The 16,290-nt window shown below is 64.4% G+C and overlaps 1 protein-coding gene across 17 annotated transcripts; it reads left to right on the forward strand.

Moving 5' to 3' along the window:
• The first annotated feature begins 645 nt into the window (after nt 1-645).
• Nucleotides 646-15,545, forward strand: PLXNB3 (plexin B3). 17 transcript variants are annotated; one of them, XR_012430046.1, is made up of 36 exons: nt 646-751; nt 1,931-2,039; nt 3,322-4,362; nt 4,705-4,884; nt 5,365-5,493; nt 5,579-5,679; nt 6,202-6,334; nt 6,499-6,655; nt 6,745-6,853; nt 6,935-7,049; nt 7,165-7,290; nt 7,372-7,488; nt 7,717-7,810; nt 7,893-8,062; nt 8,298-8,449; nt 8,643-8,748; nt 9,356-9,486; nt 9,741-9,917; nt 10,029-10,224; nt 10,361-10,600; nt 10,687-10,845; nt 10,918-11,069; nt 11,179-11,279; nt 11,353-11,576; nt 11,698-11,876; nt 12,067-12,133; nt 12,354-12,686; nt 12,828-12,931; nt 13,098-13,191; nt 13,427-13,599; nt 13,749-13,909; nt 14,169-14,316; nt 14,445-14,543; nt 14,615-14,690; nt 14,810-14,884; nt 15,145-15,545. XR_012430046.1 is itself a non-coding variant. In XM_005594917.5 (36 exons), the coding sequence occupies exons 2-36, from the start codon at nt 1,995-1,997 to the stop codon at nt 15,247-15,249; spliced, it is 5,730 nt and encodes a 1,909-aa protein (XP_005594974.3). In that variant the 5' UTR covers nt 646-751; nt 1,931-1,994; the 3' UTR covers nt 15,250-15,545. The 17 variants fall into 17 exon arrangements, 11 of the variants coding, with proteins under 11 accessions (XP_005594974.3, XP_015299728.3, XP_065394188.1 ...); XR_012430045.1 differs by having other exon boundaries at nt 14,479-14,543; XR_010584240.2 differs by having other exon boundaries at nt 12,359-12,686.
• The last annotated feature ends 745 nt before the right edge of the window (nt 15,546-16,290 follow it).

Raw genomic sequence — 16,290 nt, forward strand, 5'->3', positions numbered from 1 at the left:
CACCACTGGACCAGGCCTCCCCACATTCTCTGCCCCAGCACCACCAACTTGCAGTTGCCCATGGCGAGGCAAGTCCAAGTTCTCAAGCCTGACTACAGAGACCCTGCCTGATTTGCTGGCCTCTGCCACACCCTGGAAGCCAGCCGTCGACCAACCTTGTGTTCCAGCTGGTGGGAAACACTGGTTTTTTCTCAACTCCACGTGGGCATGTCACGTGCAGGCCTGGCCTGGGGTAGGCCTCAGCTCCATCTCCTGCCAATGCCGGCCAATCTTCATGGTTCAAGGTCATGTAGCCTGATGGTGAAGTGAAGGGGCCCTGTTGTTGACTCAGTCTTGCCACATACTGTGTGACTTTATTCAAGTTTCCTAACCTCCTGTGCCTCAGTTTCCCAGCCTGTGTTTGTTTCTGAATGGTGCCAGTGCCAAGCCCAAGCCTGGCATCCAGTAGGTGCTTCGTGCCAGGTTATGGAATGCCCGCCCGATAGGAGGGCGCTGCCTTCTCTCACCTGCTCCAGCCAAGTGCCCACAGTCAGTCCTCCATCATGCCAGCTGCGGCCAGCAGAGGGCAGCAGCGCCCTGCCCTGCGCCACTGGGCAAAGGGGCGGGCAGAGAGAGGTTGGGCTGCCTGGCCAGGCTTGTTGGGATGAGTCGGGCTGGGCACGATTGCATTGCGGGGAGGGAGGCTGGGGCTCCGTGAGACGTGCTCCTGGCACTGCCAGCTACTACTTGGCCCTTGCTGGTGGCCCGCCAGGTAGGCAAGAGCTGGGGCAGGCTTGGGCTTGGGGTGCCGGGGCTACCAGGCTTCAGACCAAGGCAACAGGGTGTGCTTAGGCCAGGGGGAAGCAAGGGTCTCAGGGCCAACTGGCTGGGGTCAGGCAAGAGCTCTCGGGCGCTGGCCCAGCCTGAAGACGGCATTAGGTGCCTGAGAGCACAATGTCCCCCAAGGGGTAGCCCTGGGGTTAGGAGGTGGGGAACCGTGTTTCTTCCCCGAAATGGGAAAGCCAGCACCAACCCCAGGCAGAGTACAGGGTAGAGAGGCTGCCCGCCTGGCTCCCCACCCCCACAGCCACCCAACTGGCCCAGCCAGGTGGCAGCAGCCCGCTGCCACCTTGCCCTGGAGCCTACTGCTGCCGTGCTGTGAGGGAGGAAGAGACCCCATCCCCAGTGCACCTGCTCCTGTGCCACTGGCCAGGGTGGCCTGCGAGGGTGACAGGGGGGCTAGCTGCTAGGTGCCCCTCCCTTCCCCACCCCCTGCACGGATGGTGTCTAGGCCAGCAGGATGGTGCTTCAGGGGGTGGGGTGGACAGCCCTGGCCTGTGGACCCTCTGCCTCAGCCCATCTCAACCAGCCTCCTCCTGTGGTCCTGCTTGCTGCCACCATGCTGTACCTGGCACCACTTCACCAGTCCCCAGGGGCAGGGCTGGGCCGGGGGTGTGGGGGAAGATCTTTTGGACAAAGGCAGGCATTGAGGGCCAGGACTGGCACTTCACCCAGGCCCCAAGGCTATCAGCCTTGGCTCTGAAGCCCGCCCCGTGCCCTTCACAGGGACCCAGGGGAGTCAGGGAGGGGCATGCTTAGTGACACAGGGGTTGCAGGGCCAGAGGGGGAGGGCTGGCTGGAGGAAACCCCGGCCCTTTGTCCCCAGATCCCGGGGGTGGCTCCCTGAGGGTGGGAAGTGGCAAGGAGCCCCCTGTCCAGAACAGCCCAGTGGGGGTGGCAGCACCAGCGAGTGGGGCCCCGGCCTGGCCTCTGGACAGAGGGAACATTGTTGTGGTGGAGGCAGGGCTGCCTTGGCCTGGCCACTATTGACAAAGCTGCCAGCTGTGAGGGAGCCCGGTCGCCAGGCCCTGGGCGCCACCCCCACCACCGCCCCTCCTTCCCCAGGCCAGCTCGAATGGGGCTGAGCCTCAACTATCTCCCTCCCACTCAGGACAATGCCCCCCACAGCCATCTCATGCCCATCACCACTGCCCTGGGGCAGCTGAACTGAGCGGATGTGCCACGCCACCCACGAGACCCCTCTGCTGCACCACTTCATGGTAAGTGCCCAGGCCCGGTGTCCCCAAAAATGTTCCTGGGAGGGGCAGGGTAGGGCAGGATGGCTCTGGCCAGGGCCCAGGACATACAGGCTGCAGTCTCCCTCAAGGCAGACACTGCCACAGATAGCCCGGGGTCTGCAGGAAATGTCCGTGCTCTTCCTGCCTGTGTTCCTGAGATAAGGGGCCTCTGGGCCTTCCTCCAGGCGCTGCTCTGCCCTGAGTCCCAGCGGCCCCACTCTTGGTTGGCATGTGACCACACACCCAGGGCAACATCTCTCTGTGGGGGACAGCAGGGGCCACAGCAGGGGCTGCTCTCACCTCTCACCCTCAGCGGCTCAGCCCCGGGTTCCCACCAGGCACACCCAGGAGCCATCTCCAGTCTGGCACCCCTCCCTGCCCCTTCCCTGACCCCTCCCCCGGCCAGATCTCCTGGTCTGCTCTTCTCCCGGGACACTGCCACACTGAGGCCCCCTGTGCCAGGCCCTGAGAGACCCAAACTGCTGGGGCCCATGGGGCAGGAGCAGGCCTCCCTGCACCTCTGCAGCCTGTGTTGTCTCTTGGCACCCCTGGCTTCTCCCAGCACCCCTACTGGCTTGCCCCAGTGCTTCCTCACCCCGGAGCTGGGCGCCAGCATGGAGCAGGCCAGCATGGAACTGACCCCTGCTCCTCGCTGACTTGCTCCTTGCTCAGCCCGCGGCTGCCTGGCTCTTTCCCCCAGCTGGGGAGGGTTCCTCCTTGCAGCCGGCCCTGGCTGTCCAGGGCAGGTTTTCTCTCCCTGTCCAGTCCCTTGGTGGCCTCACTCCTCTCACTCCACTTCCATCTCTCTTGTCTGGGTGGTGGGCGCAGGGGCGCGTTGTGACACAGCTTCCGCCAGCCTTCCAGCTCCCATGGCCTCCCTCCCTCCCCTGCCCGCTCTGTGACTCAGAGTCCCTCTGTTAGCGCTCTTGCGGCTTTCCAGGACCTGCCCCCCTTCAACAATCTACATGCATATAAAGTAGGAGATAAAAGAATTCTCTCCTTGTGTGCTTGTGCGTGCGTGCGTGCACCCCTCCCTGCCTCTTGCTCCAGCTCTTGGACTCTGTCTTTGTCCCTCCTTCTGTCCTCCTCTCTCTGTGCCCCCTCTGTCTCTTTGTCTCTGCTCACTCTCCCTCGCCCTCCATCTCTCTGCCTCCCCTGCTCCCAGGCCCTGAGCACCCTGGCCTCTCTCCACCCCGCCTTCCACCTTCCTCTGGTCTTCTATCTGCCTTGCACTCCCACTGCCCTGACCTGTGCCCTCTCACAGGCCCCCGTGATGGCTCGCTGGCCTCCCTTCGGCCTCTGCCTCCTCCTGCTGCTGCTGTCCCCACCACCACTGCCCTTGACAGGGGCCCATCGCTTCTCCGCACCTAACACCACTCTCAACCACTTGGCACTGGCGCCTGGCCGAGGCACACTCTATGTCGGCGCCGTGAACCGCCTCTTCCAGCTCAGCCCTGAGCTGCAGCTCGAGGCCATGGCTGTCACTGGCCCTGTCATCGACAGCCCCGACTGTGTGCCCTTCCGTGACCCGGCTGAGTGCCCACAGGCTCAGCTCACTGACAATGCCAACCAGCTGCTGCTGGTGAGCAGCCGTGCCCAGGAACTGGTGGCCTGTGGGCAGGTGCGGCAGGGTGTGTGTGAGACACGGCGCCTCGGGGATGTGGCCGAGGTGCTGTACCAGGCCGAGGACCCTGGTGACGGGCAGTTTGTGGCTGCCAATACCCCGGGAGTGGCCACAGTGGGGCTGGTGGTGCCCTTGCCCGGCCAGGACCTCCTGCTTGTGGCCAGAGGCCTGGCGGGCAAGCTGTCGGCAGGGGTGCCACCCCTGGCCATCCGCCAGCTGGCAGGGCCTCAGCCCTTCTCCAGCGAGGGCCTGGGCCGCCTGGTGGTAGGCGACTTCTCCGACTACAACAACAGCTACGTGGGGGCCTTTGCCGACACCCGCTCCGCCTACTTTGTGTTCCGCCGCCGTGGGGCCCGGGCCCAGGCTGAGTACCGCTCCTACGTGGCCCGCGTCTGCCTGGGGGACACCAACCTGTACTCCTATGTGGAGGTCCCCCTCGACTGCCAGGGCCAGGGCCTCATCCAGGCCGCCTTCCTTGCCCCGGGCACCTTGCTAGGGGCGTTTGCCGCGGGCCCAGGGGGCACCCAGGCGGCACTCTGCGCCTTCCCCATGGCGGAGCTGGGGGCCAGCATGGAGCAGGCCCGGAGACTTTGCTACACGGCAGGCGGCCGGGGCCCCAGCGGTGCAGAAGAAGCCACCGTGGAGTACGGCGTCACGTCGCGCTGTGTCACCCTGCCCCTTGTGAGTGGCATGCCCTTCCACCCCCACTCCCTCTGTGGATGGCTAGCATCTTTCAGCACTGGGCAGGGGTGCCTGCCCATGGGAAGTGCCAGCCAACCTCTCAGCCAGGGGTCGGCTGAGTCTCCAGGTCTCCTGCCTGCTCTCCACCCGTTTCTTTCCACCTTTCTCCCTCTGGATGCTATGAGCTTGCCAGGTGCCCTGGCCCTTCAGCCCTGATTGCTGGGCCTTGGGATCCTCCCAAGCCAGGGTGCCTGGCTCTCCTCCCGCTGGCACCCTGGGCATGCCCCCTGACTGCCTCTTTGCCCTCTTCCGGGGGCTGATTCTCTGCTCCCTGTCATGTAGGACTCCCCCGAGTCGTACCCCTGCGGCGACGAACACACCCCCAGCCCCATTGCCGGCCGCCAGCCCCTGGAGGCCCAGCCTCTGCTGAAGCTCGGGCAGCCGGTCAGCGCCGTGGCAGCCCTCCAGGCAGACGGGCACATGATAGCCTTCCTAGGGGACACCCAGGGCCAGCTGCACAAGGTGAGGGCCTGGCCTTGCTGTCTGGCTGGGTGTGCCCCTGGCCACAGAGGCTCAGGGAAGCCCCCAGAAACCTCCACCTCTTAGCCCACATCCCACAGTTGGGTTGGGGGGCTTTGCCACACAGTGACGGCTGGTGGTGGCTCACGGTGAAGGTAGCTGAGGTGGCTGGGTGAGGTGGGCAGGGTGTGGTGCCTCCTGGTGACCTTCCTGTCTCCCCATAGGTGCCCTCCCACCTGGCAGAATTGTCCCTGGTACGCAGGGCCTCACCCAGGGTGCCGCTGCTGCCCTGGTATCATGGTTCCCTGGAGAGTGTCCCAGACCTGAGGGTGCTGAGTGGGGGAAGCGATGTGTCCTCCCTCGATGGCCCAGCAGGAAGGGGAGCTGGCTCTAAAAAGGAGCCCCCACTGGGAGGAGGGCGTGTCCCTTGAACGGGCAACCTTTGGCCATCTGGCCCAGCCTTGTCCTTGTCCCCCCACTCAGGTCTTTCTCCACGGCTCCCAGGGCCAGGTTTACCACTCCCAGCAAGTGGGGCCTCCAGGCTCAGCCATCAGCCCAGACCTGCTGCTGGACAGCAGTGACAGTCACCTCTATGTCCTGACTGCTCACCAGGTGAGGGCCGTCCTGGGGCTGAAGGGGCCAGCACACGCGGCCCGAGTCTTGTGTCCATTGCCTCTCTGCTCTGCTGCCCCTCCAGGTGGACCGGATACCTGTGGCGGCCTGTCCCCAGTTCCCTGACTGTGCCAGCTGCCTCCGGGCCCAGGACCCGCTGTGTGGCTGGTGTGTCCTCCAGGGCAGGTGAGCACGGGGCCTGTGCCTAGGCTTGGGCCAATGGGTGGTGTGTGCCAGGAGGCTGCCCCTGGAAGCAGCCCTAGGTGCCTGTTGGAGAGACTTGGGACCACCACGGAGATCACCCATCCTGCCCCATTTCACTGAGCCGTGAATCTGGTTGGCACCCCCCTTTTCCAACACCACCCAGCCTGTGGGCTCCTCATCCCAGCAGCCCCAGCCAGGGTCCAGGACCCCCACATAGCTGCCCTCCAGCCCGTGCTACACCCGGCATTCCCAGGAATCCTTTAAGGCAGCCCTGAGTCACTTTGCGTCCCTCAGCCCAGTCACAGCTCCTTTTTGGCTGGAGCCCATGCCTCGGCCATGAGGCCTGGCCTGCTTGGCCCCTTTCTCTCTGGGCACAATCCCCTTCACACCTCCTGCTCATTGCACCCCACCGCACTCCAGCTGGGCCGGCCTCCCCAGCCCCGTTGTCGGTCATGCTTGGAGTCTAGGACCCCCACGGTGACCTGATAGGCCCCTGCCTGGCAGGTGTACCCGGAAGGGCCAGTGCAGGCGGGCGGGCCAGCCGAACCAGTGGCTGTGGAGCTATGAGGAGGACAGCCACTGCCTGCACATCCAGAGCCTGCTGCCGAGCCACCACCCCCGCCAGGAGCAGGGCCAGGTAAGCTGCCCACCACCACTGGGCCCTCTGGGCAGCCTGACCACTGCCTGGAGCATGAACCTGCCTCCCTTCGTCTCTCTCCCATGGCCTCTGCTGCCGCCCCCAGCAGTGGTCACCCCCTCTGCTCTGGCTCCATCTCCCTGTTTCTCCCTGCTGCGTCCCAGGTCACTTTGTCTGTCCCCCGGCTGCCCATCCTGGATGCAGATGAATACTTCCATTGTGCGTTCGGGGACTATGACAGCTTGGCTCATGTGGAAGGGCCCTACGTAGCCTGTGTCACCCCTCCCCAAGACCAGGTGCCACTTAACCCTCCAGGCACAGGTGAGTGGCTCATGGGGTAGGGGGCTGGGGTGAAAGCTGGAGGGGGAATGAACCACCTGACCTGTCCTGCCCCCACTGTCCCCTCCCAGAACATGTCACTGTGCCCCTGGCCCTGATGTTCGAAGATGTGGCTGTGGCTGCCACCAACTTCTCCTTTTATGACTGCAGTGCCATCCAGGCCTTGGAGGCAGCTGCCCCGTGAGTCCCTGGGCCTGCCTCTTGGGGTAGAGGTGGCGACCGCAGAGGGCACTCAGCTGAGCAGCTGCCCTTCCCCTCCAGGTGTCGTGCTTGCGTGGGCAGCATCTGGCGGTGTCACTGGTGCCCCCAGAGTAGCCACTGTGTATATGGAGAGCACTGCCCAGAGGGCGAGAGGACCGTCTACAGCACCCAGGAGGTGGGTGGGCCCGACCTTCGGGCAGAGACAGGGCTGTCCCTTCTCCACCTTTCCCAGGCCCGCCCGGCAGTAGGCCCTTTGAGTTCTAAAGGGCTGAAGGCTCTCGTTTTCCCAGGTGGACGTCCAGGTGCGTGGCCCAGGGGCTTGCCCACAGGTTGAAGGCCTGGCAGGTCCCCACCTGGTGCCTGTGGGCTGGGAGAGCCATTTGGCCCTACGCGTGCGGAATCTTCAGCATTTCCGAGTGAGCCGTCAGGAGGGAAGTGGGCAGGGCAGTGGGGTCTGCCAACAGCATGTCCACATTCCTGACAGCATCCTTCCCCAGGGCTTGCCTGCCTCCTTCCACTGCTGGCTGGAGCTGCCTGGAGAACTTCGGGGGCTGCCGGCCACCCTGGAGGAGACAGCAGGGGACTCGGGCCTCATCCACTGCCAGGCCCACCAGGTGAGAGGCTGCCCTCCAAACCCTCTTGTCCCCAAGCTTCCATAGACTCTCAGGAGTCTGCCATCTTTGTGGAGAGCCTGTTTGGGGCCCACTGCCTCTGTCCCTGGGCCCCAGTGTTGGGGGAGAGGCAGGGAACAATCACATTAATTCTAGGGGGTGGCCCAGAGGAGACAAGAGTCAGAGGTGCCCTGAGTGGGCATCCAGCCTGACCCCACACTCTGCCCACAGTTCTACCCCTCCATGTCCCAGCGGGAGCTCCCAGTGCCCATCTACGTCACCCAGGGCGAGGCCCAGAGGCTGGACAACGCCCATGCTCTTTATGGTGAGCTTGAGGGCAGCCAGGCAGGCGGGGCAGTGTGGGTGGCAGATAGGAGGCACTCAGCACACTGCCTGACCTTCCCTAGTGATCCTGTACGACTGTGCCATGGGCCACCCGGACTGCAGCCACTGCCAAGCGGCCAACAGGAGCCTGGGCTGCCTGTGGTGTGCTGATGGCCAGCCTGCCTGTCGCTATGGGCCCTTGTGCCCGCCGGGGGCTGTGGAGCTGCTGTGTCCTGCACCCAGCATTGATGCGGTGAGCCCCCGCCTCTAGGGTTGAGTGCAGGTCTCCTGCTGGGGCCCCTACAGCCCAGTGGCCCACTTCTCCTGCCCTGCACTGTCCTATCCTCCGTGGTCAGACCAGCCCTACCCCAGGCCCCCAAACCCCAGCAGCTCGGTCTGGCTGGGTTGGTTGGCCGGCTGGGCACCCGGCACTGTAGAGTGGGGTGTGGGTGCGGGGGATCCCATCTGCCATAATTTGCCTGCTGCAGGTGGAGCCCCTGACTGGTCCCCCTGAGGGAGGCTTGGCCCTCACCATCCTGGGCTCCAACCTGGGCCGGGCCTTCGCTGATGTGCAATACGCCGTGAGCGTGGCCAGCCGGCCCTGCAGCCCTGAGCCCTCTCTCTACCGCACCTCAGCCCGGTGAGGCACTTGGAGGGTGAGGATGGGTGGGGAGGCCCTCAGAGATGGCCACCCAGAGATAAGGCAGGCCTGTGGCCAAGAAACCTGGGGCACTGGGTCACGGGAGGGGTGGAGAAGGTGTGCTCAGTAGCAGCTGGTGGGCTGTCCCCTGCGTCCCTGGGCCCTGAGCAGCTCCCAGGCCTCGGCTTTCCAGGATTGTGTGTGTGACATCTCCTGCCCCCAATGGCACCACTGGACCCGTCCAGGTGGCCATTAAGAGCCAGCCACCAGGCATCTCAAGCCAGCACTTCACCTACCAGGTCAGTGGCCTCCCAGGTGTGCAGGGGAGGGTGGGAGGGAGGGCCAGGAAAGGCAGGCGCCTAATGAGGATGTCAAGCTGGGTCTGCGGGGAGCAGGAAGCGCCGCTGCATGTCTAGGAGGGAAGCCACAGCATGTGAGTGGAGGCGGGCAACCAGGCCAGTCTGGGGCACGAAGCTCTTGGGAAGTGTTGCCCTGGGCATTTGGTGGCACCACTTCCCAGGTGGGAAGGCTGGGACAGGAGCAGTGGGGGCAGGGGCAGGTTCTGCTTGACCCATGCAGTGCCCCAAGGAGGCAACTGGATTTCAGAGTTCAGAGCTCCAGGTCTGGGGCTGCAAGCTGTGGTGTGGAGGAGGCTGTCCCAAGGGGGAGAGACTGGCCGTGAGGATAAAAGAGCCCCACTCCTACTCCCCATGTGGCAGGGGTGGGTGGGAGGAAGCTGCCCAGCGTGCAGTGGCCTCTGGAAGGAGGGTGTGGTCCACTTTGGCCCCAGGAGGTGAAGCCCAGAGATGACCTGCGCTTCAGAACCGGAGAACCTTGGGCATGGCCCAAGGGGGTGAAAGGGCCAAGCTGGGCTGCCTTGCCTACCCAGCCCACGCTGTTCCCCAGGACCCTGTCCTGCTGAGCCTGAGTCCTCACTGGGGTCCCCAGGCAGGGGGCACCCAGCTCACCATCCGAGGTCAGCACCTCCAGACAGGTGGCAACACCAGTGCCTTCGTGGGTGGCCAACCCTGTCCCATGTGAGTCCCAGCCTGCTGCCTGCCGTCGAGTGGTGGGCACTCCCATAGGCCTCAGTGTCCTTTCTACATGGCGGGGGTGGGGGGTGGTTCATTCAGAGAAGTGCTTGCTGTGGCCACCCCCAGTGGTCCCTGCCCTTGTCAAGACAGGCTAAGTAGGGCTTCTCCTATGGGGGCTGGGCCAGGGCTGGGCCAGGGCTAGGGTAGAGGGGCGGTAGTTAGAGCCAAGATGAGATATCCCGCTACCCATCCTGCAGCCTGGAGCCAGTGTGTCCGGAGGCCATTGTGTGCCGTACCAGGCCCCAGGCTGTCCCAGGAGAAGCAGCGGTCCTTGTGGTCTTTGGCCATGCCCAGCGCACACTGCTCACCAGCCCCTTCCGCTACACCGCCAACCCCCGGCTTGTAGCAGCGGAACCCAGTGCCAGCTTCCGGGGGTGAGGGTCAGCCCACAGGCCAGCCTGTGCACCAGGCAGGAGGGAAGGTGGGATGGGGGCTGGGCTGTGCTGCCCACCACCCGCCCACACCCGACTGCCATCCTGGCACAGGGGTGGGCGGCTGATCCGTGTCAGGGGCACCGGCCTGGATGTGGTGCAGCGGCCCCTACTGTCTGTGTGGCTGGAGGCTGACACAGAGGCACAGGCTTCCAGGGCCCAGCCCCGGGACCCAGAGCCAAGGAGGAGCTGTGGAGCCCCTGCTGCGGATCCCCAGGCTTGTATCCAGCTTGGTGGGGGACTGCTGCAGGTGAGCCCCTCACCAGCAGGCAACAGGGCTGTCCCTGACCATGCCCATGCCCGGTGGGGAGGGGGAGGGCAAGCTGCCATGCCCCTGGCAGTGCATAGCGGAGCCCAGCTCACTCCACCTGCGGCCGGCCCCACAGTGCTCCACCGTCTGCTCTGTCAACTCGTCCAGCCTCCTCCTGTGCTGGAGCCCTGCTGTGCCAGACAGGGCCCGCCTGCAGCGGGTCTTCTTCACCCTAGACAACGTGCAAGTGGACTTTGCCAGCGCCAGTGGGGGCCAGGGCTTCCTGTACCAGCCCAACCCCCGCCTGGCACCCCTCAGCCACGAGGGGCCTTCCCGCCCCTACCGCCTCAAGCCAGGCCACATCCTGGATGTGGAGGTAAGGGCCATCTCCAACCCTGCCCACCAGGCTGCTCAGGCCGCCTCTGTGGGGACCAGTGGCTTAGGCTCCCATGTGTGTCCCAGGGTGAGGGCCTCAACCTGGGCATCAGCAAGGAAGAGGTGCGCGTGCACATCGGCCGCAGCGAGTGCCTGGTGAAGACGCTCACGCGCACCCACCTGTACTGCGAGCCGCCTGCGCACGCCCCGCAGCCTGCCGATGGCTCTGGCCTGCCACAGTTCGTGGTGAGTCCGCACCCTGGGTGGGCAGGTGGGCCAGGTGCCGCCGGCATGCACTCAGGAGTCTTGCCCACCCAGGTGCAGATGGGCAATGTGCGGCTGGCCCTGGGCCCTGTGCAGTACGAGGCTGAGCCCCCGCTGTCTGCCTTTCCCATGGAGGCCCAGGCAGGCCTGGGCATGGGTGCTGCCGTGCTGATTGCCGCCGTGCTCCTCCTCACCCTCATGTACAGGTGAGACCCGCCCACCCCCAGCACACTTCCCTCCTCGCCATTGGCAAGGGTACCCCAGCAGGCGGCCAGCCTGGCCCTGGCCCTGGCTGATGCTGGCCCTGGGCTGCAGGCACAAGAGCAAGCAGGCCCTGCGGGACTACCAGAAGGTGCTACTGCAGCTGGAGAGCCTGGAGACCGGCGTGGGGGACCAGTGCCGAAAGGAGTTCACAGGTGGGTGCGGAGGCAGGGGGGACAGGGTGCCCACAGGGCCTGAACTCACACCTCAGCTGCTCCTGGCCTGCAGACCTCATGACGGAGATGACCGACCTCAGCAGCGACCTGGAGGCCAGCGGGATCCCCTTCCTGGACTACCGCACCTACGCCGAGCGCGCCTTCTTCCCTGGCCATGGCGGTTGCCCACTGCAGCCCAAGCCTGAGGGGCCAGGGGAGGACGGCCGCTGCACCACTGTGCACCAGGGCCTCACGCAGCTCTCCAACCTGCTCAACAGCAAGCTCTTCCTCCTCACGGTGAGGGCCTCGTGGCAGGAGTTCCCGGTGGGCAAGGAGGTGGGGCTGGGGAACTGCTGGCCTGAGACAAATGTGGGGGAAGAGTGGGGCTTCCCGGGATGAGCCTCCAACCCTTGCCCAGCTCATCCACACCCTGGAGGAGCAGCCCAGTTTTTCCCAGAGGGATCGCTGCCATGTGGCTTCGCTGCTGTCGCTAGCACTACACGGCAAGCTGGAGTACCTGACTGACATCATGAGGACCCTGCTGGGTGACCTGGCAGCCCATTACGTGCACAGGAACCCCAAGCTCATGCTACGCAGGTTGGCCTTGACCTGGACCCAGTGGCGGGGGTGAGGGCTCGCCACAGACCTGCCCTCATCGCACCCTGGGCGGGCTCTGTCCAGGGGTGCGGGGGGCCAGGAAGCCCCAGAAGGTTGCGGGAAAGAAAGTGAGATGTCCTCAGCAGGGACACAGGCACAAACGCCTGACCCTGTGGCCGGCTCTCCGCAGGACAGAGACCATGGTGGAAAAACTGCTCACCAACTGGCTGTCCATCTGCCTGTACGCCTTCCTGAGGGTGAGGGGCACTGTCCCGGCTGCCCCCAGCCCCGAGTGGCAGACTCCTCCCCTCCCGCCATGTGGGGGCTGCTGCCTGCGCCCTACCTGACCAAGGCCCAGCAAGGGGGGGCTTTGGAAAGGGAAGGACTTTGAACCCTCTCCCGGGCTGGAGGCGAGGCAGAGGCGAGAAGGGCTGCCATCCATCCCCTCACTTGGCTGATGCTGGCTCATCTTGGCAGTGCAGGAGGTGGCCGGTGAGCCACTGTACATGCTCTTCCGGGCCATCCAGTACCAAGTGGACAAAGGCCCCGTGGACGCCGTGACAGGCAAGGCCAAACGGACCCTGAATGATAGCCGCCTGCTGCGGGAGGACGTGGAGTTCCAGCCCCTGACACTGATGGTGCTGGTGGGGCCTGGGGCTGGCGGGGCCGCATGCAGCAGTGAGGTGCAGCGCGTGCCGGCCCGGGTGCTCGACACAGACACCATCACCCAGGTCAAGGAGAAGGTGTTGGACCAAGTCTACAAGGGCACCCCCTTCTCCCAGAGGCCCTCAGTGCATGCCCTAGACCTTGGTGAGAGAGCCAGCCCTGCCCACCCACCCCAGGGACCCTTCCCTACCCCTCCGGCACCTGGAGACCCTCATCTGTGCCTTACTATGAGCGTGGGGCATGGAGAGCAGGCTGTAGACTATCTGCATCCCTGACCCCCTCCAGAGTGGCGCTCGGGCCTGGCTGGTCACCTCACCCTGTCGGATGAAGACTTGACCTCCGTGACCCAAAACCACTGGAAGAGACTCAACACTTTGCAGCACTACAAGGTGTGAGCAGTGGCAGGGCAAGGCAGGGCAAGGCAGGGCTGGGGCGGGGAGGTCGAGGCAGGGCAGGGCGGGGCTGGGGGCAGGGCAGGATGAGGCAGGGCAGGGTGGGAGCAGTGTAGGCGCCTCACCAGGGGTCAGCACAGCCTCTGCTCCCCATCTCTGCCAGGTCCCAGATGGAGCAACAGTGGGGCTCGTCCCTCAGCTGCACAGCGGCAGCAGCATCTCCCAGAGCCTGGCCCAGAGGTGCCCCTTGGGAGAGAGTGAGTCCCTCCGGGTCGGCCCCGACCTGGGGCCACTGGAGTCCAGGCTGGACAGGCAGAACTCCTGGCCACGCATCTGCCTCAGCTTCATCCCCCACCCCACCGAGATCTTCTGCCCATCTCTCCTTCCTTTCTTCCAGTCCCCACCCTGCCCCACCTTGTCAGGGAAGTGGACTGGGCATCCCAGGCCAGCGGCAGGGGGCATAATCCTGAAGCCAGGCTCCTGTGCCCTCAGACATCCCCACGCTGGAGGATGGCGAGGAGGGTGGGGTGTGCCTCTGGCACCTGGTGAAAGCCACCGAGGAGCCAGAAGGGGCCAAGGTGCGGTGCGGCAGCCTGCGGGAGCGGGAGCCAGCGAGGGCCAAGGCCATTCCGGAAATCTACCTCACCCGTCTGCTGTCCATGAAGGTTGGTGCGGCCCGGGCGGCTGGGCCTGAGAGGAGGCTCAGCCACGGGCCCCCGACCGAGCCAGGAAGTGGGAGGGGCAGAGGCAGCCTGGGCCGTGGATGGGCCCCCACACCCTGCCCTCCACATGGCCCTTATCCCCTGCCTCGCAGGGCACGCTGCAGAAGTTTGTGGACGACACCTTCCAGGCCATTCTCAGTGTGAACCGGCCCATCCCCATCGCTGTCAAGTACCTGTTTGACCTTCTGGATGAACTCGCAGAGAAGCACGGCATCGAGGACCCAGGGACCCTGCACATCTGGAAGACTAACAGGTGCCTTTCCTGCTGCCCCACCCCTGCTGTGCACATGGTCCACTGAGTCCCAGAGGGACCAGGACATTCCCAGGGTGGATGCACCCACCTGCGGTCTCTGGAACTTACAGGAAGATCTAGGGCCCAGGTCACCTGGGCCACCAGGCCAGCTTCCAGTGGCCCCTGGCCCCAAGTGTGTTGCCAGTAGGCTGGAGCGCATGGGGTGGAGATCACGATGGCGGGCCAGGGCCTCAAGCCCACGCCCGCCCTGCACCCCCAGTCTGCTGCTGCGGTTCTGGGTGAATGCCTTGAAGAACCCACAGCTCATCTTTGATGTGCGGGTGTCGGACAACGTGGACGCCATCCTTGCTGTCATCGCCCAGACCTTTATTGACTCCTGTACCACCTCGGAGCATAAAGTGGGCCGGGTAAGAGCAGTGCCAGCAGCAGCTGGCAGGGGCTTGAGGAGGAAAGTATTATGGGGGAAGCCTGGAGGGCTCTGCGCAGAGCTCTGGGTGGGCAGTGGCAGCGTAATGGTGGCACCTTCACCTCCTAGCTCATGCCTAGCGCCTTCCCTCCCTCTGGAGCAGGATTCCCCAGTGAACAAACTGCTCTACGCCCGGGAGATCCCACGCTACAAGCAAATGGTGGAAAGGTGGGTATCAGAGGCATTGGGGCTGCGGAGAATGGGGGCTGCCCCACCCCTAACTAAGTCTGTTCCTCCAGATACTATGCAGACATTCGCCAGAGCTCTCCGGCGAGCTACCAGGAGATGAACTCTGCCCTGGCTGAGCTCTCCGGGGTGAGGCATGGCCCAGGGGGTGCGCCTGTCCACATGTGGGTGGGAAGACTAGCAGAGGGGGGACTGGGCTTGAGGACCAGGCTGGGACCTCACTGCCCCCCTCCACATGGTGCCCCCAGAGCTACACTTCTGCTCCCCACTGTCTGGAGGCTCTGCAAGAACTCTACAACCACATCCACAGGTACTACGATCAGGTGAGGCCCAGGGCACTCCAGAGGGGAGGCGCAGCGGAGCGGGAGGCCCGTGGACCCTCCCGGCGGAGCAACGGTGCCAGCCCATGCTGGCGGGGCCCAGGCTGGGGAAGGGACTCGGCTTTCATTCAGATTTCCCAGGAAGACCCCAGGCAGCCCCCACTGGATCCCCAGGCTCCTGCAGAGATGGAAGCAGGGTGGGTGGCCCTGGGCCAGCAGGCAGAGGGGCAGGCTCAGACAGGCACCTTCCTCTGCCTGGGCAGATTATCAGTGCCCTGGAGGAGGACCCTGTGGGCCAGAAGCTGCAGCTGGCCTGCCGCCTGCAGCAGGTTGCCGCCCTGGTGGAGAACAAAGTGACTGACCTGTGAGCTCTGGCTCAGACAGCAGCAAGCCGGATCCACCACCACCGCAGTGCCTTATGACCCCGGAACCGAGCCAGCCACTGAGGGGAGCTGGCAGAGCCTGGGGGCGCAGGATGCACAGCCAGGCGCTGTGCCCAGCAGTGGGCTCCCTGCCTGCCACCTCCCCTGCCAGCCCACCCACTTTCCCCCCACCTGGGATTATTTCTAATTTATAAGGACCCCCCCTTCTTCCCCCTCTCCCCACTATATTTATTTGCCTGCTGGAAAATCACATCTGGAAATAAAACAGAAATATGTCTTTATTTTGAGATGGAGTCTTGCTCTCTCAGGCTGGAGTGCAGTGGCGCGATCTTGGCTTACTGCAACCTCTGTTTCCCGGGTTCAAGCAATTCTCCTGCCTCAGCCCCCCGAGTAGCTGGGATTACAGGCGTGTGCCACCACACCTGACTAATTTTGGTATTTTTAGTAGAGACGGGATTTCCCCATGTTGGTCAGGCTGGTCTCAAAACTCCTGACCTCAGGTGACCTGCCCGCCTCAGCCTCCCAAAATGCTGGGATCACAGGCATTAGCCACCACACCTGGACAGAAATGTCTTTTTACAAAGGGCGCAATCCCCAGCCCCTGCTTTTCCCTGCAGGAGCTGACTCAATGCTCTCCTGACTGAGAGCCCCTCAGCCCCATGGCTATGACCTGCTACCCACAGACAAAGAGAGGCCATCAGGTACCCGGGCTTCACTTTCCCTCCCACTCCCTGACCTCGCTGGCCCCTCCACCAATGCGTGGCCCACCCCTACCACTTCACGGACACTGGTACAGGAACACTGCACCAATATCTTACGACAAGCACCCTCTCTGCCAAGCCCCCTCCCCTTCACTGGGACTCCTCTGTCAGGCCCCAGCTGGCCTCTCAGCTCCACTCTCACCCCTCCATTCCCTTGTCCTTCAAGTGGCCAGAGTAACCTTTTGCTGAGCAGAAACTCAGTGACCACTCCCCAACCCCATATCACCCAAGCTCCACATTGAGCCAACAGACCCCAGGCCTCCAG

Source organism: Macaca fascicularis, chromosome X, assembly GCF_037993035.2.
Source record: "Macaca fascicularis isolate 582-1 chromosome X, T2T-MFA8v1.1".
NCBI classification, from domain to species: domain Eukaryota; kingdom Metazoa; phylum Chordata; class Mammalia; order Primates; family Cercopithecidae; genus Macaca; species Macaca fascicularis.

Bases quoted from the DNA above. Each gene is read 5' to 3' on its own strand.
- PLXNB3 (XM_005594917.5), top strand. From the start codon at position 1,995: ATGTGCCACGCCACCCACGAGACCCCTCTGCTGCACCACTTCATG. The intron at 7,291-7,371 runs GTGAGCCGTCAG...ATCCTTCCCCAG, and splicing joins GGAATCTTCAGCATTTCCGA to GGCTTGCCTGCCTCCTTCCA. The intron at 7,811-7,892 runs GTGAGCTTGAGG...GACCTTCCCTAG, and splicing joins CAACGCCCATGCTCTTTATG to TGATCCTGTACGACTGTGCC.